Source organism: Seriola dumerili, unplaced genomic scaffold, assembly GCF_002260705.1.
Source record: "Seriola dumerili isolate Sdu_G_001 unplaced genomic scaffold, Sdu_1.0 BDQW01000262.1, whole genome shotgun sequence".
In the NCBI taxonomy this organism is placed as follows: Eukaryota; Metazoa; Chordata; class Actinopteri; order Carangiformes; family Carangidae; genus Seriola; species Seriola dumerili.
Window position 1 is genome coordinate 202891 of NW_019174517.1, and position 25604 is coordinate 228494.

The 25604-nt window shown below is 46.7% G+C and overlaps 4 protein-coding genes across 4 annotated transcripts; 2 read left to right on the forward strand and 2 right to left on the reverse strand.

Moving 5' to 3' along the window:
• Positions 1 to 70: 70 nt before the first annotated feature.
• LOC111230358 (GTPase IMAP family member 8-like) lies at positions 71 to 4974 on the forward strand. The gene is made up of 6 exons (XM_022757058.1): positions 71 to 600; positions 1345 to 1912; positions 3153 to 3250; positions 3358 to 3489; positions 3767 to 4357; positions 4504 to 4974. The coding sequence occupies exons 1-6, from the start codon at positions 570 to 572 to the stop codon at positions 4575 to 4577; spliced, it is 1494 nt and encodes a 497-aa protein (XP_022612779.1). The 5' UTR covers positions 71 to 569; the 3' UTR covers positions 4578 to 4974.
• Positions 4975 to 9086: 4112 nt separating this feature from the next.
• Positions 9087 to 12021, reverse strand: LOC111230364 (cyclic AMP-dependent transcription factor ATF-4-like). The gene is made up of 3 exons (XM_022757064.1): positions 11862 to 12021; positions 10629 to 11093; positions 9087 to 10500 (listed from the first exon to the last, which is right to left on the reverse strand). The coding sequence occupies exons 2-3, from the start codon at positions 10987 to 10989 to the stop codon at positions 9494 to 9496; spliced, it is 1368 nt and encodes a 455-aa protein (XP_022612785.1). The 5' UTR covers positions 10990 to 11093; positions 11862 to 12021; the 3' UTR covers positions 9087 to 9493.
• A 397-nt stretch (positions 12022 to 12418) lies between these two features.
• On the reverse strand, positions 12419 to 15346 carry LOC111230368. The gene is made up of 7 exons (XM_022757069.1): positions 15299 to 15346; positions 15029 to 15124; positions 14112 to 14243; positions 13933 to 14019; positions 13678 to 13717; positions 13453 to 13507; positions 12419 to 13222 (listed from the first exon to the last, which is right to left on the reverse strand). Exons 3-7 carry the CDS (start codon positions 14112 to 14114, stop codon positions 12475 to 12477), a joined length of 933 nt encoding a protein of 310 aa, XP_022612790.1. The 5' UTR covers positions 14115 to 14243; positions 15029 to 15124; positions 15299 to 15346; the 3' UTR covers positions 12419 to 12474.
• A 4935-nt stretch (positions 15347 to 20281) lies between these two features.
• Positions 20282 to 25565, forward strand: LOC111230367 (cathepsin D-like). The gene is made up of 9 exons (XM_022757068.1): positions 20282 to 20485; positions 20810 to 20963; positions 21518 to 21641; positions 22767 to 22885; positions 23016 to 23215; positions 23622 to 23744; positions 23969 to 24113; positions 24211 to 24309; positions 24821 to 25565. The coding sequence occupies exons 1-9, from the start codon at positions 20418 to 20420 to the stop codon at positions 24980 to 24982; spliced, it is 1194 nt and encodes a 397-aa protein (XP_022612789.1). The 5' UTR covers positions 20282 to 20417; the 3' UTR covers positions 24983 to 25565.
• Positions 25566 to 25604: the final 39 nt, after the last annotated feature.

Sequence of the window (25604 nt, forward strand, 5' to 3'; positions counted from 1 at the left end):
AACAGCTTCCTCTGTTTTGCCTCAAAAAAAAAAAAAAAGGAAAAGAAAAATGACGAGACATCTTCCTGGAGCTGCTGCTGCAGCAGGGGTGGATTTGGCTTCCAGTCTCCTGCATTGCACAATCTTTCCCCTCTGCTCAGACAGATAAATAAGACAAAAGAAGGAGCGCTGGAGGACGAGGAGAAAGGGGAGAGAAGACACAGAGAAAAGGACGGGAAAAGAGCCATAGTAGGTTGAAGGGGTGTGGAGGATAATAGATTGAAAAAAAAGAAGAAGAAGAAGAAAAGAAAAGAGGGGGAGAGGGTGAATGGCAGAGGGGGTATGAGGAGAGGACGGGAGGCAGCGGTGGCAGACGGAGGGAACAGGAAGAGAGAGTGAGTTACGCCGCAGTAGAATGAGGGTTAGAGTGAAAGAGAGAGCCAAGAAGCATTTGAGCTGCCGCCCTTTCGCACGCCACTCGGGATCCGCCGCTTTCTGAAGAGGCAAAGGAGAAGGAATCCACCGTGGAGGCGAGAAGGAGAAGGAGGAGGGGGGCCGAGGAGGAGGAAGCCAGAGGTTCTACACACAAGATGGCTGCTGTGTCCTCTGCCTCTGACACTGGTGAGTGGGGTTTTTCATTCTTTGCAGCACACCTCCGCCGCAGGTCCCCCCATCATCACCACCACCACCACCACCACCACCACCATCATCATCATCATCATCATCATCATCATCCGTTCACTCACTCAGCAGCACCCAGGGCAGACTCTAACAGCCGTATCGTGTTTGGACGTCCACGGTAGTAGGAAACTGTTGCTTGAGACTACTTCCTGTGTTTAGCAACTCACATGGAAAAGTGTCAGCAGCCGTGAGTAAATCAATAATAAACCTCCTTCTCCTCCTGTCACCCCCTCGTCCCTCCTGCCGTCCACATGTCTCTGTGTCAGCGTTTCATCAAAGCATTCATCCTCCTCCTGTAACTTTCACTCAGAGTAAATCATATTCTGTCCACACGCTGTTCTCTCTGCTGGAAGGAGTCCAAGGTTCCTCCTCTCTGACCCAATTCTTCCAAAGGCTAAGGACAGAGGAAAACAAACAGGAAGCACAATGGCAGGGAGGGGGGGGGGGCGAATGAAAGGGGAGGAAATAAAAAGAGGAGAGGTGTAAGGTGGCTAGGAACTGAGATAAGAAAAGGACATTGGGGAAATCTGAGGAGCAAGGACAGGAGGGAGGGAGGAGGACGTATATCACAGATGTGTCCTCGTCTCCGAGGAGCTCAAGAGGAAACAGGATTAAAAAAGAATAAAGGATGAAGATAATTATCCTCACAGGGAACTTCAGGCAGGTGTTTCTGTGTTTCAACAGGTGACCCCAGGGGCCGCCACCCTCCTGAGCGCAGACTGCTCATCCTAGGGGGCCCTAAGTCGGGTAAGACCTCCACCGCCAACAGCGTCCTCGGGGACGAGGTCTTCGACGCCGGGACGGAGACGACTCACAGCAACGTGGGCCAGACGGAGATCTACGGCCGGCGTGTCACGGTGGTCGACACCCCTCCGTGGGTCATCCCCGCCGACCCGGAGGAGGACGCCGAAGCTGACAACGACGACGACGACGACGACGACAACGCCGGCGCCGAGTCGGACAACCCGAGGCCCCCGCCGAGCCTGGACAGCGAGGGGCCGTGCATGGGGGCCATCCTCTGCCCTCCTGGACCCCACGCCATACTGCTGGTGGTGTCGGTCACCCAGCCCTTCACCGACACCCAGAGGAGGGCCGCAGAGGAGCAGCTGGGGGCCCTGGGTGGAGGCACCTGGAGGTACTCCATGGTGCTCTTCACCGGGGTGGACAAGCTGCCCAAAGGCGTGTTCATCGAGGAGCACATAGCAAACACTGGAGAGGCCCTGCAGTGGCTGGTGGAGAGGTGTGGAAGCAGGTATGATGTCAGTTCTCTCCCTCCCTCCCTCCCTCCCTCTCTCTCTCTCTCCCTTTCTCTCTCTCTCTCTCTCTCTCCTCCGTTTGATTTCACACAGGAACATCAAAGTTCCTCAGTCTAGCCACTAGTTCCTAAATCTGGTGCAGCAGCGGTTCAGTCGACAGTCACATGACCCTTTCACACCTGAGTCACACGCCTGAGTCACTGTTCGCTTCAGGTGAGGGGTGGTGCCCCGGGCAGAGCGTTGCAGGAGGCAGGATAGAAACGTCATCGACCCCCCCCCCGGGTCGCTGTGACGGTGACCGGCTCTGTTCACACATCGCCTCAGTTTGGACATTACGTTACTCTGCAGGGGGGGGGAGCTGGCGGAGGAAAGGTCCAACTCGTTCAGACACCTGTGTTCACACCTACGGCTCCTCTGGGTCACATCCAGAGAACAGTGTTAAAACACTAACGGTGTGTTTACAGGTGCCGGGGAGGATTACTCTTCTACTTAATGTGAAAAACGTGAAATATAAAAGCTTTAGTGGCTGCAGAGGGAGCTGAGTCTGATAAACTGCCTGCACTGATCTGGAAATGGAAAAATGTGGAGCTGGAGAGAAGAGAGCTCATCAGACCTCCTCACCTCTGCTCCAGTCTTCAGGCTGCTTTAGCGGTTAGCTGCTAACACACGCAAACCTGTGACCCGTCTGTCAGGGGTCAAGTATGATTGTGGGTAATGTAGGCGCCAGGTTTTGACAGGAACAGAAGGGATGATATCTCTGATTCTGCTGCAGAGATCTTTTATGTAATTCAGAGCTAAATAAATAAAGAGATAAATCGTCATGGTAACCTCTGAATATAAACATATGTGCAGGTCTCGTGTTACGTGCACACCATGTTTGCATCCATTAAAGGGGTACAAGAGAGCGTCCTGACGTCATTAATACGGGCTCACGCTGCAGGAACACTGGACGATGGCGTCTTTCATTCGACCCCCCCCCCCGGCCTCCTGCACTCCTTTCAATCTCCACTTCCCACCTGCACAGAGGGCAGGCTTTTTAAATCTCGAGCCCGAGCCAAGATAACCCTGATGACGTCACTATGACACTATGAGATTTAAAAAAAAAAAAAAAAAAAAAAAAAGCCTGCGTGGGGTATTTGTTTTTCAGCTGTTGGAGGACACTGCGCAGATGATTTGGTGAATTTCACCTTTAAAAACGTCTTGTTGTTGTTTTTGTTTGTTCTTTTCCACCTGCAGGTACCACGCCTTTGACAACACCAGGAAAGAGACGGAGGATAACACACAGGTACCTGAGCTGATGGAGAAGGTGGAGGAAATGATCACTGACAACCAGGGTGAGCTCCTCACACCGAGCAGTGCTTCTTGTGACAGCTGTGTTATGGAGCTGATTGAAAACTCTTCAAATGAAATAAATATTGTTGCTGCTTTTTTTTTTTGGCAGGATGGTACTTTGAGGTGAATGAGCTGATTTTACTGGAGGAAGAACAGGCGCGGAGAGCTCTGGAGGAGGAGAGGATGAGGATGGAGGAGCACGCGAGACAGAGGGAGCAGATGATTGGAGGACCTCCCAGAGGTGTGTGTGTGTGTGTGTGTGTGTGTGTGTGTGTGTGTGTAACAGAGTGAGTCATGCAATGAAGAAGAGAGATGATTGCGCAAAAATTGGTGTTCTAGAAAACAGCTTACTCATTACTGGTCAATCAATATTATTTTTCTTTTATTCCTTAAGGCCTCTCTGTTTCTCTCCATCCCTCATTTCTTCCTCCCTCCCTCTCTCCCTCTCTCTCTCTCCCGCTCTCTCTCTCTCTCTCTCTCTCTCTCTCTCCCTCTCTCTCTCTCTCCTGGGTGTACAGAGTTGAGGTTGCTGTTGCTGGGCTGGAAGGGCGTTGGAAAGAGCTCGGTGGGGAACTCCATCCTGGGCCGTCGGTACTTCGAGTCCGGCCAGGAGACGGAGCTGTGCCTCAGGAGACAGGCGCTCGTGTCTGGCCGTCGGGTCACTATCGTCGACACCCCGGGGTGGGACTGGTTCTCGGTGAGGCGAACCCCGAAGCGCATCCGCCAGGAGTCCCAGCGCGGAGCTGCCCTCCTGCGGCCCGGACCGCACACCCTGCTGCTGGTCCTCCCCGTCGTCTCGTCCCTCACGGCCAGGAAGAGGCGGACGCTCCTGGCTCACATAGAGACTCTGTTTGGCGACGGTGCGTGTCTCCACACCATGGTGCTCTTCAGCTGCGGTGACTGGCTGGGCCGCACGCCCATCGAAGAGCACATCCTTCGAGGCGGGAGGGAGCTGCAGAGACTGCTGGAGTACTGCGGGAACTATTACCACGTCCTGGACAGTAAGACCCCCGGCAAAGACAGGAGCGTGTCGGTCCTGCTGGATAAGATCGAGGAGATGATCAGGGAGAACGGAGACAAGGCCTTCCTCCCCATACAGACCGAGTGGTGTAAGTCACACTATTGTATCTATAAAGTTAATTACTGTTGTGTTGCAGTTGAAACACTCACATCTGAACCTACATACATACATACATACATACAGAGTGTCTGACGTACTCTTACATCTGTCTAATAACCGTGTTGCGTTTGGCAGTGAGCGAGGAGAGCTCTTACTCCTCCGACAACACCGAGCCGGAGGACGACTGTCGGGGATGCCAGCTGCAGTGAGACGGTCGCTCCAGAACAGGCCCGAACATCACCTCATGTAACTTAAACCTCATCCAGATCTCCCTGTCCGACTCCCAGGAGCTTTAGGGAAAACAGACGGTTTGGAGCAGGAGTCTCGTCACGAGTAGCTCTTCTGTTTGGAAATGAAAAGAACCGAAGTCACTGATCGCCGATCAGCAGAAGCTCGACCTGGACGGACGGTGCAGCGGATCGACGCGTCTGAGAGACTGAGAGTTGAAAAAGACAGTTTCCCCTCAGACCCGAGAGGAGGAGAAATATCCTGCTTTTGCTTCAACTGCTGCTAAAGAGACCCTGTTTCAACACTGCAGAGTAAAGAATTACTCATCATTGTAACTATGTTCAAACTGCACTGATAAGATTTGTATTAGGAGTTGGATAGGAGATAATATTAGGGGGGGGGGGGGGGGTCTGGGGCTCATGTCTGTAGCTCTTGGTAAGTGGAGGACTAAGAGGAATGTCTCTACCTGTGTCTTGTATCGGTGTCTGGGGGGATTTTTACAGTCCAGTCATCCCCTTTCTGCATCACGTGCCAAATGACAGGAGATAATAATGTATACCTGAATATCTGCAGCCCGGTGTGTCCAACCACAGGACCGGGAGAGTCTCGACTCCTTTGTGAACTTCCTGCGGACATGAAGTGCGGTATAACTTCCTGATCTCTAGTTACAGCAAGATGAACGTTTTCCTCATTTACATTTGATCGGGTTTAGCTCAGGGAGTCAGGGTTGAATTGATTCATCCGGGGGCGAAATCTGGCTCATTTACAGAAAGGCTGATTAAAGCTGACGTGAGTCACATATTCACTCAAACTGGAGCTTTTCTGCGAGTATTTGCTTTAGTTTGCCGGAAGTAGAAGAGAGTCAGTCTTTGCGCTTTGGTTGTAATTGGTTACTTTGGTTCTCTTGTGCTAAAAAAGAAACAAAAAAGAAAAAGCAGTAAATATATATATTTTTATCCCACTTTCGCTGTGGCATTCATGCTCAAGAGAATCTCTAAAAACAGTTGAAGGCTGTGATCAAACCATGTGCAGTCTCGGATCCCTGTGGAGCAGCTCGGGCCGTCTGTGGTCGTGCATCCGGTGCATTTATCCACAAGGTAGATTCAGCCACGTGCCTCAGCATCGAAGCGCGAGAGTGGGAGCACAGCCCGGCGGCGGGCCGGTGTCCTGTCGGCTACATCAAGCTTTCGCATGCTACAGAAACAACATAACCTCATGAAACCATGTGTGAGCTCACAGAGGGCTTTTACTACCTTTTTCTACATCATCGAGACACCCGCTCCCGCCATCTAAAGTCATATTTTGAAAAAGATAGAATATATATAGATATATATATATATATATACATATATTTATATATATATACATGTTCAGCTCTCAGAGGCATGTTAAGACACCGCATGCAGATAAATGAGTGCCTATGGAGTTGAAGGCAACCTCACTTCTTCTTATTGCTCTGACTCTTGCTTGAGCAGATCTATGTGAATTTCTGGTAAGACATCACAACCCTCTACCTTTACAACTGCAAAAAAGAAAAAAGAAAAGAAAAAATTAAAAGTGGAAAGAAGAGAATTCACACACTCTGAAAGGTTCAAATGAACGCATGCAGTCCAGGCCGCAAGTATTTGGACAGTTGCACAGTTTTCGTTCCTCAGGTTCTGAACTTCAGCACATCCGGTTTGAAATAAAAAAAAAATAAGTGGATGTGACGACGAGGTTCACATCAGTATGGAAGGTGAATGTGCTGAAGCTCAGAGCCTCAGGTGCATCGTCATCGTCCTCACACACGTGGTCTGTGCTGTATAATATGTGACCGTTACCACTGCCATGCTGTAAAATCAGATTTTATACAGACGATGTAGCCTATAAAAGAAACCCCCCGACACGGCTTCCTCTTTGCTTTTACTGACTCTGTGCTCCATTTAGTGACGTAGGCTCCCGCTACACTTAGTGTGACAAGCATGACTATTTACAATTTGATATGAGGATGTTTCAGATATCGATTCAGGAGTCTCAGTCCCACTCCGATCTGTGAATATATTGTATGAGCAGTGTATATTTCCGGTGTACAACATGTTACGTCGTCGGCTTTTAGCGAGGCATTTTGCACTGTGTACCACTTTACTGTAGCCAAAGTGACATTACTTCCTGTGTGGTCCTTTGTACATTGGTGCATCGCATCATCAGTACTTTGTTCATCCCCAGACAACAATAAAAGATGTGGATATATTGTTGTGTATTTTTGCCTTTTCCTCTCATTCTTTAAACCATCTTGTTTTGGTGACTGCAGTGCGACCCTACAAGACAAAAAAAACACTATTATCAGACATGCAGTTGTGCAGTATTGTCACTAGGTGGCACTGCAGCAAGCGGAGTCATCTGCCAACACACTGGATAATTAGAATAAAAAAAAAAGAAGAAAAATATTTTTTAAATCTCCAGCTACATTATGACAAATACTTCAAGCTGTCTCATGTTTCTGTCTCATTTTTGTGCTTTTGAAATCTAATTGTGCTCATGATCTTTGACCTTTTAAAAACAAAAGAAACCTTTATTAATCTTGGCTGATAAATCTGATCAGGTAACGATTTATACTTTACATCACTGTGTAAAAAAACGACACAGCAGCTAGACGGCAGTAGAATAGTGGGAGGTAAATCCACTCTACATAACCTGAGTTGTGTCCTCATGTTTCATCCTATTACAGGGATTATTCTTCATGTTTAATAAAATCCTCAACGTTTCAATGTTGAAATTACGAAGCTCTAACCGTCTTAGATCAGATGTTTCCCTTGGAGAATGAGCACCGGCAGCATCCACAGAGAATCAGCCCAGGGTTTTGTGGAGGAAATGTTTTTCTCTGCACCCTCTCGACTCTGGCGTGCCTCCATCTATAGATTGTCCCTGAGCTATCTGGACCAAAGCCTGGACCAATTACAGCGAGCACACGAGGGCCGGTTATGGGCTGAACGTACTTGTTCTTGGGAATATTATTCAAGCTGTGCCTAGGTCAGCACCAGTCAGCACTCTCTTCTCTCGCATGCTCTTCCACTCTCACACATGACAAATACACACAGTGTGTATTCCTGTGAGTACACAGAAACAGGAAATACTGTGTCTGTCCCCCAACGCTGCCGCTAATACGTAGAAACTGCATTTTGTAACTTCACATGACTGTTGGTTGATTGAATCCCCATGTGTGTGTGCAGCACGCCGCTGGTCAGGCGGCCTCCATTATCCTCCGCCCTGTTTGTTAGTTTGAAAGAGGCTCCACGCAGATGTGGACGTCTAGAGTCTCATTGTCAAGTATCATCAGACCGGGAATAAAGGCTCTTTGTGTTTGGGACAAGGTTTCATTCTGAACAGTCTGAAAAGAGTCTCTAAAAAGGTCGTGAACTTCGGCTTCTCTGAAGTTTACTGTACATGTACAGCTGCCCCCCCCCCCCCGGGACTAATTCAATATATTGTTGATTTCTGGAGTGAAAAGAAGCAAATACAGCCCCAGCAGCAAAACAATGACATACATTTCATTAAAGTAGATAAAAATATAGAGTAATTGCAAAAGTTTAGCAACTTTTCTACTTGAAAAACACTCAGAACTTCATTCATTCGGACTTGTGAGGCAGGTCAAAGGTCAAAGGTCAAGAGCTGTCATTACAAATCGTCTCTGACTCTTCAAACTCTGTGATCAAGAGCAACAAGCTCAGGCTCCCTCTTAGCAGCTGACTGTGGATGTGAAAATGAAGCTAACAGCACGGGGGAGGCTGTGAAGAGACATCACAACACTTCCGTTTTGAAATGTCATTAAGAAACAGCAGCTGATGGAAACCGTCAAGACGAGATGAAAGGCAAAACGAGACTCCTGCATGACTTTGCAAAAACGCACGTGTTGTTGCACAAACTACATGGAAGTGTCATCAGATGGAAACCCTACATGCGACCTCATCACAAAGGTCAACATGTAGTCTGCAAAGAAACCTCTGGGTAAGTCGTTTGCTGTGGACACATGAAGTGAAAACGGAGCTTTCTGGCCACAGTAAAGACGTGTTCAGAGACAGAAAGAAACACCATATCTCATTGTGAGTGACTCTCTGCTTTAAGATTGTGCAGCAGGAGAACGGTGGGTACATGAGTGTGTGCAAGACAGCCTTAAAATATTTCTAAAAATAGCCGAGTGTAAAGTGATCCGCAGGAAAAGTGGGTGAAAATTCCTGAATGAAGAATAGAAAAGACTCTTAGCTGCTACAAAAAACAAAAAGTGTTGAATAGCTGTTAATCATTGTTTTAAGTTCATAAAATAAAAAGTAATGGTGAATTAACATTTGCTTACTTTATAGGGGTTTATTTCCTTTCAATAATTTTATATATATATATATATATACACACACACACACACACATATTTCTCTAGTTTGATGCTATTGTGTGAAGTGATGACCTCATTTCTCTCCCAACATTACCCCACAAGTAAATCACACCACATGAATGCAATTAGGTTTAAGACTCTTTATTAAGAGAATGATAATACAAGTGGTTCGGTTATACTATAATATACACATTTTAAAACTTTAAAAAAGACTTACCGGTAAGTTACTGAGGTCCAGATATAGGAAAATATAACAAACAGCACACAGGTTGATTTACTGAATTGAAAATACTTGTTTCCATAGAACTACTCTGAACATGACGAAACTATTCTATATTTGATAATACCAGTGTTAGATCGTTAAAAAGGAGATATTCTGACAAACATCAGTTTTATTGGATTGTGCGCTCCATGACATGCTGTGTGGACAGAACACATACTGTACTGAAACATGTGTGCATTAAAAATAAAATCTGCAGTGCCCACTTCTGACCACACGCAGCTATTCTCAGGTCAGGTTTGTTCCCAGCCACTAGGGGTCAGCACCGAGACCTTTTCTCATCCTGGCCATTTGGACCTCATCCATCAGCTCTTTGAGGTATTCGATCTCCCTGGCCATGGATTCAGCCTTCTCCGTCAGCTCCACATTCTTCCTCTCCAGCAGCGCGTACTCAGTGCTGAGCGCTTCCTGCTCCGCCCTCTTCTTCTGCCTGTAGCGCGTGGCGGCCGTCTTGTTCTGCTCCATCTTCTTTAGTTTCTTGTCCTTTGGCGCCTTCAGAGTTACCCTGTTGTCACCAGCTGCCCCCCGAAGGGACTTGACTTTGACGCTGGTGGCACTGGGAGAGGGTGGGCTAGCTTTGCATTTGGGCTCAGGGTACGGTCTGCTTCTAGAGGACCTCTGCAGGGAGGGGGCAGGAGGGGAGGAGTGAATGACCTCGGAAGTGGTGGCCACGGTGGCGGTGGTGAGCCCCACTTCATTTTTGGGAGCCAGCACGAGGACGATGCGGGTTGGTGAAAGGGAGAGCACGAGCCTCGGCACCTGAGGGACCACAGCGGCTAACACCGGCTTCACCTCACTCTCTGACACATCCACCTCGCTGCCCAGGTCCAGGGTGTAGACTGGGGAGGAAGAAGAATCAACCCAGGGGGAGGACGGGTCAGGAGATGAAGGCTCAGATTTGATTTCAAGCTCCTCTTGTGGCTCTGGGACACATGGGGGAGGGGAGGGCGCCTCCTGCCCATCAGCGTGGGATTCACAGTCATCCACTGTAATGACTGAAGCATCTTCGCTGGTAGCGGGAAGGGTAGGGGGAGGTGTGTTCTGAGGGGAGGCAAAGGGAAGACTCGAGAGTGCAGGAGTTGAGAGTGTGGGCAACGGGAGGGAGTCGAGCTCCATGGGGCAATCTAATGAGGCCAGGAGATCTTCTGTAGAGCTGGGGGACTCTTCAGGAGGACTGCATGAGCCAATCAGAGACTCCAGGTCAAACTCGCTCAGATCCATCCTCTCAGCCATCCAGTCCAGGTCACCGAATGCTTCCTCTGTGGAAGGAAAACGAGGCACTTTATTATTCAGTTACACCATTACTGGTTATGAGACGGCACTCGGGAAGTATTTCAAGTATGTTTGAGTGTTACATTTCTGATTGTCAACTTCAATGTTTGGTTACCTTTCCTGTCACCTGAGAGTGTCTGGCTACATCTCAGTTCATCGGGGTGGCCCAACCAGGGGAGGGAGAGCAGGTCAGACTCATTCCGGGCTTTGTCCCCATGGAGGAGGACGGCCGGCGGCGAGGGAGGAGGAGAGTAGAAGGGAGGAGGAGAAGAGGAAGAAGACAGCGATGAGGAGGTGAGGGGTGACGCAGGCGAAGTGTCCCCCTCCCGCGAGGTTCCTCCTCCTTCCTGATGTTCTTCTTGGTCAGGGTGAAAGTGTAGGGAGCCCATAGGGTCAGCCATGGGAGAGGAAGGCCCCCAGAGAAGGGCCTCCATGTCTTCCAGGCCAAACTGTGAGTTTGTCATCATCATGGTCATAATGGCTGTTGTTGGTCACAAACGGAGTACGTGACGATGCTAGGAGAGCGTCGAGTTCTTTTATGCTGTCGAATGCAGCAGTGTTGAGGGTTTCCACAAAGGACCTGAGGACAGGAAGGGAGAAAATGAGACATTAGTGGTGAAAATATGAACACTGATAATGTAGAAATATATTATAATCAATTAAAGCAATCAAAAGTATTTGTTGATTCACAAATTAAAAACTAAATGTGTGCACAAAAAGACAATGATTGTGATCTCAATGAGACAAATGCTTCCCCATTTTCGCACAACACTGCCCCCATCCCTGCAGTGCACCTGGTGCACATCACGTGTTTCCTTCCCGTTACCAGTCTTATGACTCTGACGTCAGTATGACGACACTAGACGGGGTCACAGAGTCCGCCGCCACCCTCCCCTCACCCACACAAAACAGCCACATTTTTGTTCTCTTTCCGCCATTTTGAAACACAAAGAGGAAAAGAACCATTTCCTGACTGCCACGTTGGCGCTCACAGTCAGTCGTGATCATTTAACAGAAGTTCGATAAAAAAAAAAAAATCGAAAAAATCGTAAACTGTCGAGGACTTTTAACGTATATTCAAAGCGTCGACACCATTTGAGCCAACGGTACAAAATGTGACATTACATGATAATGTCGCGTGCTACGTCATCTACGTTTTACGTAAATTAATAAAGTTATTTCATCCGTCAACTCGACAACACAGTACATGTGAAATTCATTTTGAACAGTCAAACTGATCTCAACGGAAAATATTCAGATGTTATATAGTGCTGAGGCCGCTGAGGCGCGCGGCCACTCTCGACCTGACAGCTGTCATCGACCGAAACGATATAAAAATAATACTTACGACATTTTTCTGAATTAGAAGTGACTCAGTGCACTGGCTGGATGCACTGTTTTGTTGGCTGCTGCTGGGTCGCTGCACACTTTACACTGCCATTTCGGCCAATTCAGCGATGTCCGACAATGATGCTTCGTTTGTTGTTCCTCGGAAAGGAAAATGGCGCATGCTGTGGCGCGGCGCTGATATAGACTTAAAGCGAGGACCGGCGGTATCCTTCCGCGGTGCCGAGAATATCACTCCGCCAGTGTTTGTTTGTTCTTCACATTCCTTTCTACTGCGCTCTTACCAAGGGACTAAACTTTGAAAACACTGTTTTTTATTAATTCTTTTTTTTTTTTTTTTTTAAATAAAACTCTTGACAGTGAGTTTCATTAATTCTTCTGTTTCATTTATCACAGTCATGTTTTGTAGTCGAACTACAATCTTAAACTACCATTAAATGTTGGCTTTAATAAATCACACATTAGGTTTTACAAGTATAAATTCTTTATTAAAATACATGTAAATAAGGAATTTAATCGCACCAATGAAAATGTTCTAAAACATATCACACACACACACACACACACACACACACACACACACACACACACACACACATTAAGAGTTCTCTGGTTCAACTGAATATCTCCCACATGTGATTCAGGTGTTGTAGTTCCTCCTGCAGGTTTTCAGCCAGCAGGCGAACCCGACCTGAAAACCTGCTCTTGTTGGCTTTCTTCAGCTTCTGACCTTCCTTCTCTGTAAAATACTGGTCCAGTTCCTTGACAAAAGCCAGCAGCAGTCTCTCAGATGACAACCCACCTGTGTGTGGAGCAGACGACCTCCTTTTCCCTTTGTCTGTGTTATCCCTAAACACGGACTGTGACAGATGTGCCATCTTCAGTGCGTGGGGCTGGGCTCCTGCCCTCTGTAACCTGGCGATGTCGTGCCTTCGCAGCTCATTCATCCCAGAGAGGATAAAATCCAGACAGTGTTCCAGGTCGGCGACATTTGTCTTATATTCGTATACTAGTTTCTCGACTCCCATCCTATTCACAATCTTCTTGTTGGCCTTAGCAGTGTGGGCGCCCATACCTCCGGCGGATGCCACCATGCCAGCGCCGACAACCGTAGCGATCAGCGAGGCACCCATGGTCATAGGAGCAAAGGCAACGCCCATCACTGCCGTCACCCCTCCCACGGCGCCTGTGGTGCCCCCAGCAATGCCCATGGTTTTGGTCTTCTTCTGCAGCTTGTCCAGGCTGCTGGAGATGGAGCTGAACTCTGTGATGACGTTCCGCAGGCTTTCGTTGCGCTTCATCATGAGGACGTTGAAGAGGCGCAGGGCCTTGCTCACATCCATGGCTCTCTGATTAAATAATCTGCATAGGGACGGTGACAGGAGAGACTTAACGAGCATCTGCTTCTCTATCCACCTCATGTGCTCGAATTTAATATGAATTCTGATATAACTTCCATTGTCACATTAAAGCCAACTGTTGATTTGCATGCACTGTTTATACTTTAAATCTCTTGAAATATTAAAACATGAAACTTAAAGGACACTTCACCAGTTCACAAGAAAGAAATCACATGATAGTGTCTGTGTTACCTGGTTTCTTCTTCTATACTGAGGCCATACAGTGACGGAGTCATGTAATCAGGTCCTGTTGGAAGGATGGCACAAAAATAAATGACATATCGTATACTTCCATACTTCCATCGTATACTTTTTTGCACATTTCTTGTAGAATAAAAGAATACAGGCCTATATCTTTGGTCATCCATTACATAAAAGTATAAAAATTGCACACACAAAAACAAGATCTGTGCTTACTTGACACTCTTGTCAACCACCTCAACATCCCATAGTGGTCCTGAGGAAAACAGATCATTGTCAGTCACTGTGTCGTGGAGGAAGGTTCACAATTTATCTCTAAAGAAAATAGTGTGATGAAGAGAACTACTCCTGTGAGAGTGGAAACAAGCCTCTTGATATGTAGGAGCACAGTAAATCAAATTGTGCAAAATCAAAGTTTATTATAAGGAGAGGAGGGGGCAAGTAAACTATTGAGTATAGGAAAGGCCTTACGTCTGTGTCCTCTCTGCTCTGTTGGCATGAAGAGAAGCAGTTGCTCTGGAAGCGCAGTCCGGAGCGAGGCATCGTCTTCCCTTGTGTCTGGTAGTGTTGAATGGAAATACATTAACGGTTCAGAAATGAATTAAAACCTATGGCCTTAATCTGCAGAAATCTCTCTCTCTCTCTCTCACCATCTTATCTTCATCCTCTGACAGAATATCCAGGTAGGGGCGATGCTCTATCTCACAGTACACCGAGTCTGACGGCGTCCCCGTTGATGGCGGTGGCGGAGGAGGGTTGAATGGAGGAGGCGGCGGTCTCGTCTGTCATAGACAAAGAAAATGTATTTTCTTTATCAACTCAACTGCACAAAAAAACAACAGCAACCCTCCTCTAAAGAAAAGCCTTTAATAAACTGAATGGTTTTGAATCGCAGGAAATCGATGAAGGAATTTTCATTTTTAGCAGCTTATTTGCAGTGTGGAGGAAATACTAAATCTTTATCCATGCTAGTGGCTTGGCTCTGGGTATGGCAGGCTGGCTGGTGGCCAGAGAATGAATCCCACTCACTTTGCCTCCAGCGACACCATGCAAGTGGGTGAAATATCTGAAATAACTACTGGACAAGCTGCCATGAAATTTGATTCACACATAAGCTCAGTAGAAAAACCTGTTCCATGAAAAGTGCTGTGGATTTTAAGACTGAGACTTTCATGGAGATGTGTGAAGGAGACTCCACTGGAGCCTGTTTCAAGTCAAAGTGTTGATCAAGTGGATAATCAGAGCATCAAATCACTTTAAACTCATTTCTGATGACTCACTGAAGGATGCAGGAAACGAACTGTCACCCCCTCAGATTCATTTTCCCATGAGGCCGTTACAGATGGTGGGGGTGTGAAGGGCTTCCGCAGCCCTGCCAAAAATCTGCGTTTCATGCTGACTGTACAGCGTAACACGCAGGACAAAGGGTGAACTCTTTTGTATCTGATTTTCCATGACAGCGTGGATGTGCGCGCATGTGTTTCTACACCTTTTGTCGCCGTGCTGACGGACACCTGTCCTAACGCACGGCTCATCACACGCAGCTCTGCCGCAGCGGCTCTCATACCTGGCGGGGCGAGGCGTCACACACCGGCGCGGGGCGGGGGAGGGAGGACTGCGCGAGGCGAGGTGGAACTGCAGGTCGGTCTGGACCGTGTGTGGCCTGAAAATCAAAGACATTCACGCGCAGTCGAGTATAACAAACCACTGAATGTACGCACAACAGGTGTCTGAGCTTTCATGCTGTTGAGTGTTGAGTTGGAATAATGATAACAACTAAAGGTCTTGCAAAACTCTACAAGAAATGACGTCAGGGACTGTAAGACTCGCAATTTACCGTTTCATTGTAAGTCCCACAGAGGGCCGGCTGTCCCTCAGGGACAGGGACTGCAGGCTGCTGGGTGGAGCTGATGGTGGGCTGTGGAGACTCGGTGCTGCTCTATCCAAGAACAAAACATCACACCTGGGTTTATTTCTTTTATAAGAGGTTCTTAGAGCTCAGAAATGACTGTCTGACGTGTGCTGAGCTCTTACCGGAGATTGCATCCGCATGGCCGACTGTAGTCTATCACAGTAGATGGAGGAGGGAGGGGGGCGCTGAGGACGGGGAGGAGGAGGCTGCAGCAGAGGGGAAAGTTAGTTAATACAACACCCCTTGTATTAAACACAGCAAACACCGTTGTTAAAGTTTAGGTAAATAAATGTGTATATTGTGGGTTTAATTTCAATAAATATTTAAAGTATTAATAATAATGTTCAATAAATTGGAACCTGAAAGACTTTCTTTTTTAAATCTGTCAAAAGTTTTGCGTATTTTCTTTCTTGCCAAAAGTTAGACGAGAAGATCAAAACCACTTTCATACCTGTCCATTCAATATAATAATATATAATAATGTATAATTGTTAGCTTAGCTTAGCATAAAAACTTGAAAAGAGGAAAAAAAAAACTGTACGACTGTATTTCTGGGCCAGAGACAGGGACTTCCTGAGTCTCCTTCCTGGTCGCATGACAAGCTCACAGCCAGAACAACATTTCCCGCTCAGAGGCAGGAAAAGCAGGTGTGTAATAATAACATCAATGACAGCACAGTTCAGGTGTCCCGGTGCATGAGGTGTGGTGAGTGCGCAGAGGCCTGGAGCTGGGCTTTTGCTGCTTTGACAAGTTAAGATTCCTTGTGGCAAGAAAAATGTCAAACTATTGGTTGGAGATGAGTAATATCTGTAATAAATCTTGAAGCACGCGTCCTGCGGCACTAGAACAGGTTTTTACAGGCAGGTGTTGAGCAAAATTTTAGAAGGTGTTTAAAAAAAGTCTCAAACTGAACTTTGGACAAAGCATCTGCCAAATGTAATGTGATGTAATGTAACATCAACACCACATGTAGAGGTCAGAGGTCAGAGGTCAGAGGTTAGAGCAGCTTGTTCTGTTTAAAATATCGTATACCTTCACAGTTGGCTCGGCGTTTGAATCCATGCGTTGGCTGCCTCCGTCGACAGCTGCTGCGGGTTTACTGAAGGTCAAACATTTTGGCGGTCTAGGCGGGGGGCGAACAGGATGAGGCCTCTCCGCTGGATATTCACTGGGCGGGAAACTCTGCCGATAAAAGGACACGCAAAGGAATTCATATATGCTGATGAACACGTGCAGTTATGAGTTTAAAACCGCTCAGCTCACCACTGCATCGGTGTTACTGTTAGTGTTGCCTCCGGAGTCAGCAGCGACGCTGGTGTTGCTCTGGTCTTCTGGTTTTGATTTCGACCTGGGACGAGGGACGGGCTTGACTTTAACCTCTGACCTCTGGCTTCCATCCGTGACGGCAGGCTGGCAAACAAAGTGAATCAGAGAGAGAATCGACTTTTCTAACAACGCACCGAGAACTGCGTCTATCGTCCATCTGTTTGTTTTACCTTCGCTGCGTCTGGGTCTTCGTAGGCGGGCTGAGGGACGTCGTAGGAGCTGTTGAGGGCGGCCTGCATCATGTGCTTTGTCCTGGGGGGTTTGGACAGCTGTGGGGTGCAACAGTGACACATTAAACTCTCTAATATTACTAACTATCAGGATAAGAGGAAAGTCTGAGGCTGCCAAACAACCAATCGTTACAGGTTTTCACTTCCTACAAGTGCGCTCTGTGATTGTGTTGCTCCTTGTTTGTGGTTACCTGAAGGCTAGTTACCAGAAAAATGCTCGTTATCTGTCGTCTAGCTGCTGTCATCTCTAATCGACAGTTACTGTAAAACAAAAACTAATCTGTAGTGGAGATCTGTGGGAAAACACACACACACACACACACACACACACACACCCTTAAGTCTAGATTCTCACGGTGTTGAAACCATCGTCCTTCTTCAAAACAGAGCCTCGAGAGTAGAAGCTCAAGCAGAACCCACCTTATCGTGTCAGCTGCATGAGCAGAAGTTTACTGCTGGATTTCAAAAAGAAAATAGTTTTTTTTAAAGCATGTCACAGCAGGTAAAGCTCAGGTGAATCAAGATAAAAATGAGAGATAGCTTCCATTTCTGGGACCTGGTCTTGCGTCATGATGCTGCTCATCAGCCGAAGAAAACAGGTGAATCAACCTGCAGTTATTCATGAGAACGACTCACATAGTATTTCACTGGACAACAAGATGTGCTTTTGCCTTCTGGTTTGTGTCGCCGTCGTCTCTATCAGTACAACAGCTGGACAGATGTTTGAGCCGTGCCGTTTTTTTTAAGCATCTCTAACAAACCACATGTGCTGCTGTGTTCACCTGGTCTCATGCTGTTGTCAGGTGTAGGTGCTCCAGTTACGTAAGGTCTCGGCTTCACCAGCTTACGTTCAACTACGTGTAACTTGAAGAAGCCAGTTCATTATAATCATCCATCCAGTTCATGTAAGTCATAAGTGAGGCGTCGTACATTCATGTTTCTGAATCTTTGACACAAGTTTAAGACAAAACCAGGAACGTCCTGAATGTAAGTGTGAGTTTTTCTTTGTTAGATAAAGGAGCCTTAACTCTTTTTTAAAGGTAATAAAATATACATTTGACCATTTACATACAAGAGGAAGGAAGAGCTGATTCTCACCATCATCCTCCAGCGTGGAAACCGTTGTTATCAGTCCTCCGTGTTTCACCAGAGTCCGTTTTGGTCTTTGACTGAGGATCCAGTGTAAGGAATGGCTCAGTGTTATCTGTTGCGTTTACATACCTGAGCTGCTTTCATGTCACAGATGTCATGGATAACTACTCCTCCCTCTCTCGTTCTCTCTCTCTCTATCTCTCTCTCTCTCTCTCTCTCTCTCCGTCATCTGGTGTGAAAAAGCCCTAAAAAGAGGCATGTGTGACTTTCCTGCAGCGTCACAACAAAGGGTGGATTCTCTTTTTGCAAAACTGTAAAATATACGTAAACATACAAGTGGAAACACACACACACACACACACACACACACACACACACACACACACACACACAGACACACACACACACACGTTGCTTTGACCTACAGTTATGCCCCGGAGACTTATTCTGACCTTAACCACTGATGTCAAACACCAACCTCAACACTAAACCAGCTCTAACCTCATCCAGAATCCAGCTCTTAGTTTAGTGGTTTCCCTTCTTATTAACAACAGCCCAAAGTCTGATTGATGATGATGGAGGGTGTGTGTGTGTGTGTGTGTGTGTGTGTGTGTGTGTGTGTGTGTGTGTGTGTGTGTGTGTCAGAGGAGTTTCTTATGTCTGTAGAGGATTTTATCTGAAACTCGTTCGACAGGTCAAGTGAGAATCTGTCTTTGTGATCTTGTCATGCTTTGTCACGGGTCTGTGTCAGGGAGGGCGGCGTGATGAACGGTGGCTTCAGATGATTCATCTTGTGTTTTTATTCAAACTTTACATCACATTATTTACATTATTTGAAACTCCTGAAGTATAATTCACGAAGCTGAAGTCATTACTGAGGCTGATGGTTTTAAAAGAAGGGAATAAATGCTTATTTTCTCTCTTGCCAACAGTCAGATGAATGAAAAAGATCCACTCAATACTCTCAAGTCTGTATAGTAAATACATAATGATAGCTAGAGCCAGCAGCTGGTTAGCTTAGCTTAGCTTAGCATAAACACTTGAAACATAAGGAAACAGTCTAAAGCTAACAGTTCCTACGCACCAGCAGCTCCTTAAAGGCAGCAGGACCCAGCATGGGGCAACTTTCTAAAATCGAATCATATTATTATTATTATTATTATTATTATTAATAATAAGAATAAGAATTGAAAATTGAAAAAGAAAGAATTGAACAGAGGTAGAAGCAGAGACATGTTGACCTTCAGTATGAGTCAAGCTCATGGTCTGACTATTATAAAAGTTATTTTCTCAGACTTGTGAAACCTCCCTCTAGAGATACGGAGGCCATAATACAAGTGTCTCCACAGGCTGAGCAGTAACCTGAGCGCGATGAAGTAAGTGCCCCATTTAACCAAAACAAGATTTTGGCCTCGTGAAGGCGATATCTCCAGAACTCTTCAAGGGAATCTCTTCAGATGTCACACAAACATTCACTCAGACTCAAGGACGGACTGATTAGACTTTGGTTTTCAAAGGTCACGGTGACCTCAGAAAACACTTTTTAACCGTTACTCAAGACTTCACACAGAAACAATGACAAAAATCTCACACACACACACACACACACACACACGGTTCATGTTTTATACGACTCTGGATAAACAGGGATGTGACCTGGAACTATAGTCTGAGAGGCGGAGGGATACGACCGTGAGGAGGTGATTCTAGTTTAATACAGGTTTAATTTCTGTGTCACTGTCATGACCTTCAGTAAATCTTCCTCACGAGACTCTATAACTAACTCAGCCGTGCACGTCCTCACTCCTGCATCAGTGTCACCACAGTTCACTGTGAGTGGGACAGAAGTGCAAACGATGGAGGGACAGTTTTGGATCCTGTTGAAATCGATGGTTAACCCATTTTTTGACTTTAATTGCATTTAAAGGCCGAACTGTCCTTTAAACACTGAAAAACAAAGTCATGGTGGATACTGAAAATCAGGAGCATTACCATTATAATCTATAACCTATAATCTACAATCTATAATCTGTAAACTTTACTCTGTGGTCAGGTTTATAGTCTCTGTTACATGTCTGCTGTCCTGCTCCTCAGTCACATTACAACTCGTGACCCTCCACAAACCTCCTGCACAGGTCTGTGATGCGGGATGATGGCCAGCCTCCTCCACCAATGACAGCGCCCCACCGATCATTCTCCTCCAACCACCGAGCGGCATGGCGGAGAAAAACGAGTGAACGCGGACATTGCCGAAGCGCTTTCGCTTTGCTCCCTGCGTCAGTTGAGACAGAGGTCTGCGTGTGAGCGCCCGTCCACATCGGAAACAAAACAGAAGTGCTTGTATTTACATTTATTTCTTTTATTTCTTTTATTTTTATTTCTCCTTTCGGACAGACATGACGCGGCTGAAGATACTTCACATCATCGGGACGCTGCTGATAACACAAAGCGTCGCCATTATCAGGTAAACACGGTGTCAGCTGATGCTTTGTCAACTTGTACCTATGTCACATTTGGGGGAACATTCATCTCTCCGAGAGGAGCAGCGTTAAATGCAGGTTAATGCGCGCGAGTTTAACTCCTGTCTCTACTGTTATAATTAGCCTCACGTGATTCCAATTAGTGTGCGATGCATTCACCCACAGTGAAGACACCGGTTCACAGTTTAACACTGTAGTTCAGTTACTAAAACTTGTATGAAGTAAGAAGAGCCACGCGCTCTGCAGCAGGAAGCGGCGTGTCCGCGCGCACCATACATGTGACATGTAATCAAATCATGTCTTTGCAGAGTTCCCCTTCATAAAACCAGGAGCCTGCGTCGCCTGATGAGCGACAGCGGGATGTCGGTGGAGGAGCTCCGGGCTTTGGCGAAGAGCAGCGGGGCGCCGGACAGCTCCCCCTCCCCGACACTGCCGGTGGAGAGACTGACCAACTTCATGGATGTACGCACACCTGCACACACACACACACACACCTGCACATTACACGTTTCAGACACTGTCCTCTTCATACACAGCAGGTCCAGATGTGACACGCCCATCACACACAAGACGTTAAGAGTTTGTAGCTCACGCGGGTTTATTTGTGGGTCAGTAAAATATCAAAAGTTCAATATTTGAGCAGAAACTGCGACAAAGGAGGAAGTGGGGTAAATATTAGACCACGATATCCCGTGTTTACATCAGTTTTCTTTCTTTTATGGCTCATACTTTCAATAAAAGAGGAACAAGGTTGGCATGGAAACGGAAAGACTTGATCTCTCCACATTTGTTCCTTGAATGTTTTTTGATTTCCTGCAGCTGAGGGGGGAACGTGAACGCACAGGAAATGCTCCTTATTCAAACCAATAACACCCTCAGCAGCTGCGTCTAATGTGCCGTCGTATTGAATAGTTGTTGCGCATGCTCACGCACCTTAATGCACCTGTTGACGTACCTGTGCGCCTTCCCGCGGAGGCGTCAGTCTGCTGCGTGTTCAGTCTGTGTTTGTGTCTCAGGCTCAGTACTACGGGGTGATCAGCATCGGCACCCCCCCTCAGGAGTTCACCGTGCTGTTTGACACCGGCTCCTCCAACCTGTGGGTCCCCTCCATCCACTGCTCCTTCCTGGACCTGGCCTGCTGTGAGTTTGCTTTTTTTGGGGGGAGGTGGGGGTGGGGGCTGCTTTGGACTGCTTCCTGGAAAAAACACTTTGTTGTGTGATTAAAATATTACAAACAAACCTCCTCACCTGTGAGAGTCAGAGCAGCAGCCATCTTGTTTTCAGGTTGTCCGTCCGTCCTGGGGGGGTGGGGGCTGCTTTGGACTGCTTCCTGGAAAAAACACTTTGTTGTGTGATTAAAATATTACAAACAAACCTCCTCACCTGTGAGAGTCAGAGCAGCAGCCATCTTGTTTTCAGGTTGTCCGTCCGTCCCATCCGTGGAACTTCTTCAAATTTGGCACAAACATTCACTAGGACTCAAGGGTGAACTGATTAGATTTTGGGGGTCAAAGGTCAAGGGTGTGATGACCTCACAAACCACAGTTTTGACCCTGTGAATGTGACATCTCCACAACACCTTGAGGGAATTTTCTTTAAATTCAGTACAAACCTTCACCTGGACTCAAGGATGAACTGGTTAGATTATGGTGGTCAAAGGTGAAAGGTCAAAGATTTTTAGCCATTACTCAAGACTTATTTTATACGAGTCTGGATAAACAGGGATGTAACCTGGAACTATAGTCTGAGAGGCGGAGGGATACGACCGTGAGGAGGTGATTCTAGTTTAATACAGGTTTAATTTCTGTGTCACTGTCATGACCTTCAGTAAATCTTCCTCACGAGACTCTATAACTAACTCAGCCGTGCACGTCCTCACTCCTGCATCAGTGTCACCACAGTTCACTGTGAGTGGGACAGAAGTGCAAAAGATTGGGTTTTTAAAAAGGACATTAACCCAGATTTTGACTTTAATTGCATTTAAAGGCCGAACTGTCCTTTTTTATTAAACACTGAGAGACAAAGTCGGCCTCCTGTTGTCACGAGGTAGATACAAATAATTTGCTGCTCTCAGACTCGGACACAGACATTTTTCAAAGGCTTCGTTGTTTGTAGATATTGTGCATCATTCTGTCGTCCTCTTGATTTGCCAACAACTTCACTTCACAGAGATTCTGATACTAAACAAGCCAACTGTGTTCTGTTTCCTCGGCCCCATGGCATCTGTGCATTCTCATCTGGATTGACTGTCCTCTGTCTCGTTAGGGATTCATCATCGTTACAACTCCAAGAAGTCGAGCACGTACGTTCAGAACGGCACAGAGTTCTCCATCCAGTACGGCAGAGGCAGCCTGTCCGGCTTCATCAGCGGGGACACTGTCTCTGTGAGTCTGAGAGACGCTCGCTCACAAAGCTCTTTGTTTAACTGCATTCCTTCCTGTCGTTCCATTAAAAGACTCTTTTCTTTGTTTTTCCGGTGTTGACGTCTCTGTCTCCTTCTCAACCTCCCTGCAGATCGCAGGTCTGTCTGTTCCTGGGCAACAGTTCGCGGAAGCGGTGAAGCAGCCCGGCATCACATTTGCTGTTGCGCGGTTCGACGGGGTCCTGGGCATGGCCTACCCCTCCATATCAGTGGCTGGTGTCGTCCCGGTGTTTGACACAGCCATGGCCGCCAAGCTGCTGCCCCAGAACGTCTTCTCCTTCTACATAAGCAGGTTGGTTTCTGACGGAAGACGCAGCGACGAACGGCTGCAAATAATACAAATCTAACTCTGTTCAGCCAGCGCTACGTTCACTGCCCTCCATCTTGGTTTAACTGCTGACTCTGCGGCTTTGTTTTTCCTCCACGCCGGCGACAGTCAGAGCAGCAGCCATATTGTTTTCAGTTTGTCTGTGTCATTCTCGTGGACACGATATCTCAGAAACGCCTTGATGGAACTTCTTCAAATCTGGCACAAACATTCACTAGGACTCAAGGATAAACTGGGTAGATTTTGGTGGTCGAAGGTCAAAGGTCGCAGGCGTGGTGACCTTCACTACAACACTGAACTAAACCACTTGTTAATTCAGCAGCTTTGAAGTTTTCCACTGTAACGCCTCTGTCCTCCGTGTCTCTCTCAGAGACCAGGCGGCAGCAGTCGGAGGGGAGCTGACGCTGGGCGGGACCGACCCGCAGTACTACACCGGAGACCTGCACTATGTTAATGTCACACGCAAGGCCTACTGGCAGATTGAGATGAACGGGTGAGGGACAATCTCGCGTGGCTTCGTTGTTACGAGGAACAGGGATCTGTGAAAGTGAAGTGTGGGCGGACGCACTTCCTGTTCTGTGTGTGTCACGGTGCCCACAGTGTGTGTGTGTGTGTGTTGCCAAATTTGATCAGGATTTCACCTCAAGCTGTTACATATTTAAATCTGTTATTGTAAATCTGTCTCTCTCTCGCTCTCTCTCATACCTGCCCCCGCAGAGTTGCAGTTGGCAACCAGCTGACTCTTTGCAAAGCCGGTTGCCAGGCTATTGTTGACACGGGAACATCCCTGATTGTAGGTCCCCGAGAGGAGATCAGAGCGCTGCAGAAAGCCATCGGAGCTCTGCCCCTGCTGATGGGAGAGGTATAGTTCAAAAATACAAATCCAAACAGTTTGTTTTGTTTTTTTTCTTTTTGGTTTTGAGAGATCGTTTCCTCCTCTCCTCTCCTCTCCCTCGTAGTACTTCATCGACTGTAAGAAGATCCCCTCTCTCCCCGTCATCTCCTTCAACATCGGGGGGAAGATGTTCAACCTGACCGGAGAGGATTATATCTTAAAGGTAGATTCACTGACATCAGATGAAACTTCGCTTTAAGTTTGTCGCTGCCAGTTTAAAAAAGGAAAAAAAGAAAAAGAAAAACCAGCACCTGAAAAGTAGAAATAGACCGATCCTTTATCAAATCTGTTACTGTTCAAAAACACATGAATGAATCACGTTGCTGCACTGGAACATAGTTTGAGTCAATGGGAATAAATCCACGAGGAAATAGTCAAACGAATACACCGTTTACCCGTCTGAGTAACATTCGCTGCAGGTTTAGTCTTTATTTTAAAGATGTAAATCTAGAATAGGCACGACGGAGAACCACAGACAGGGAGGGAAGTCAGGATATTTAGATTAACGCACTTCCATAGGATTTGTTGACAAAATAAAATCTATCTTCATTCATTCATTTTTTTGGGAAATAGAAACCGCACCATCTTAGTTTATCTTTATGTCCTGATGGGCAGAAGTTAAACGACATGACGCGTTTCGCTGACAGTGAGAATCTTTTGTCGTTTCCTTGCAGGAGTCTCAGATGGGCGTATCCATCTGCCTGTCGGGCTTCTTGGCCATGGATATCCCGCCTCCCGCCGGGCCCCTGTGGATCCTGGGAGATGTTTTCATCGGGAAGTACTACACTGTGTTTGACAGGAACGCTGATCGCGTGGGGTTCGCCCCGGCCAAGTAGCGACAGAGCGCCGATTGTGTGAAACAGGTTTCACTGCCTGTTTCTACCGGTGATGTGACGTGACCTTAAAGATCCCACAGTCACAAGGATGTAATGGTGGTTGTGTTTCACTGAGAGGCCGTGCTTCCACATAACTCTTTCACATCTGCTTTAGAACAATGAGGTTGACACCAGAAAGTGGTTTCCAGTGAACAAGTATGAATCCTACATTAATAACCACGTGTTCTGCCGCCGAACAAAGGGACTTCAGTTCTTCACGTGTCTGTGAAGCTGCTTTTTGATTTGAGCTTTAACCAGATGTTTTGTATTTGACAGGATTCAATCAGACCTATGCATTTTGAGGTTTGTGCTGTTTTAAGTTTTTGTAATTTAGAAGTTCTACGGGAACAAACGCACCTCAAACATTTAAATGATTTTGTTTTTTTTGTTTTTTTTCATTTCTAGCAACTGCTCCATGTTTCAAACTCTAAAACTAGATTTAACAACATTTCAGCTGGAGCTGCTTTTGTCTCAGGATGTTTTGTTTTAACACGTCTATGTGAATTTTATTACCAAATCTCACTCAATAAAACTTAACAATGACTGAAAGTTTCATTAAATTTTAGATTTGGGGGGGGGGGTT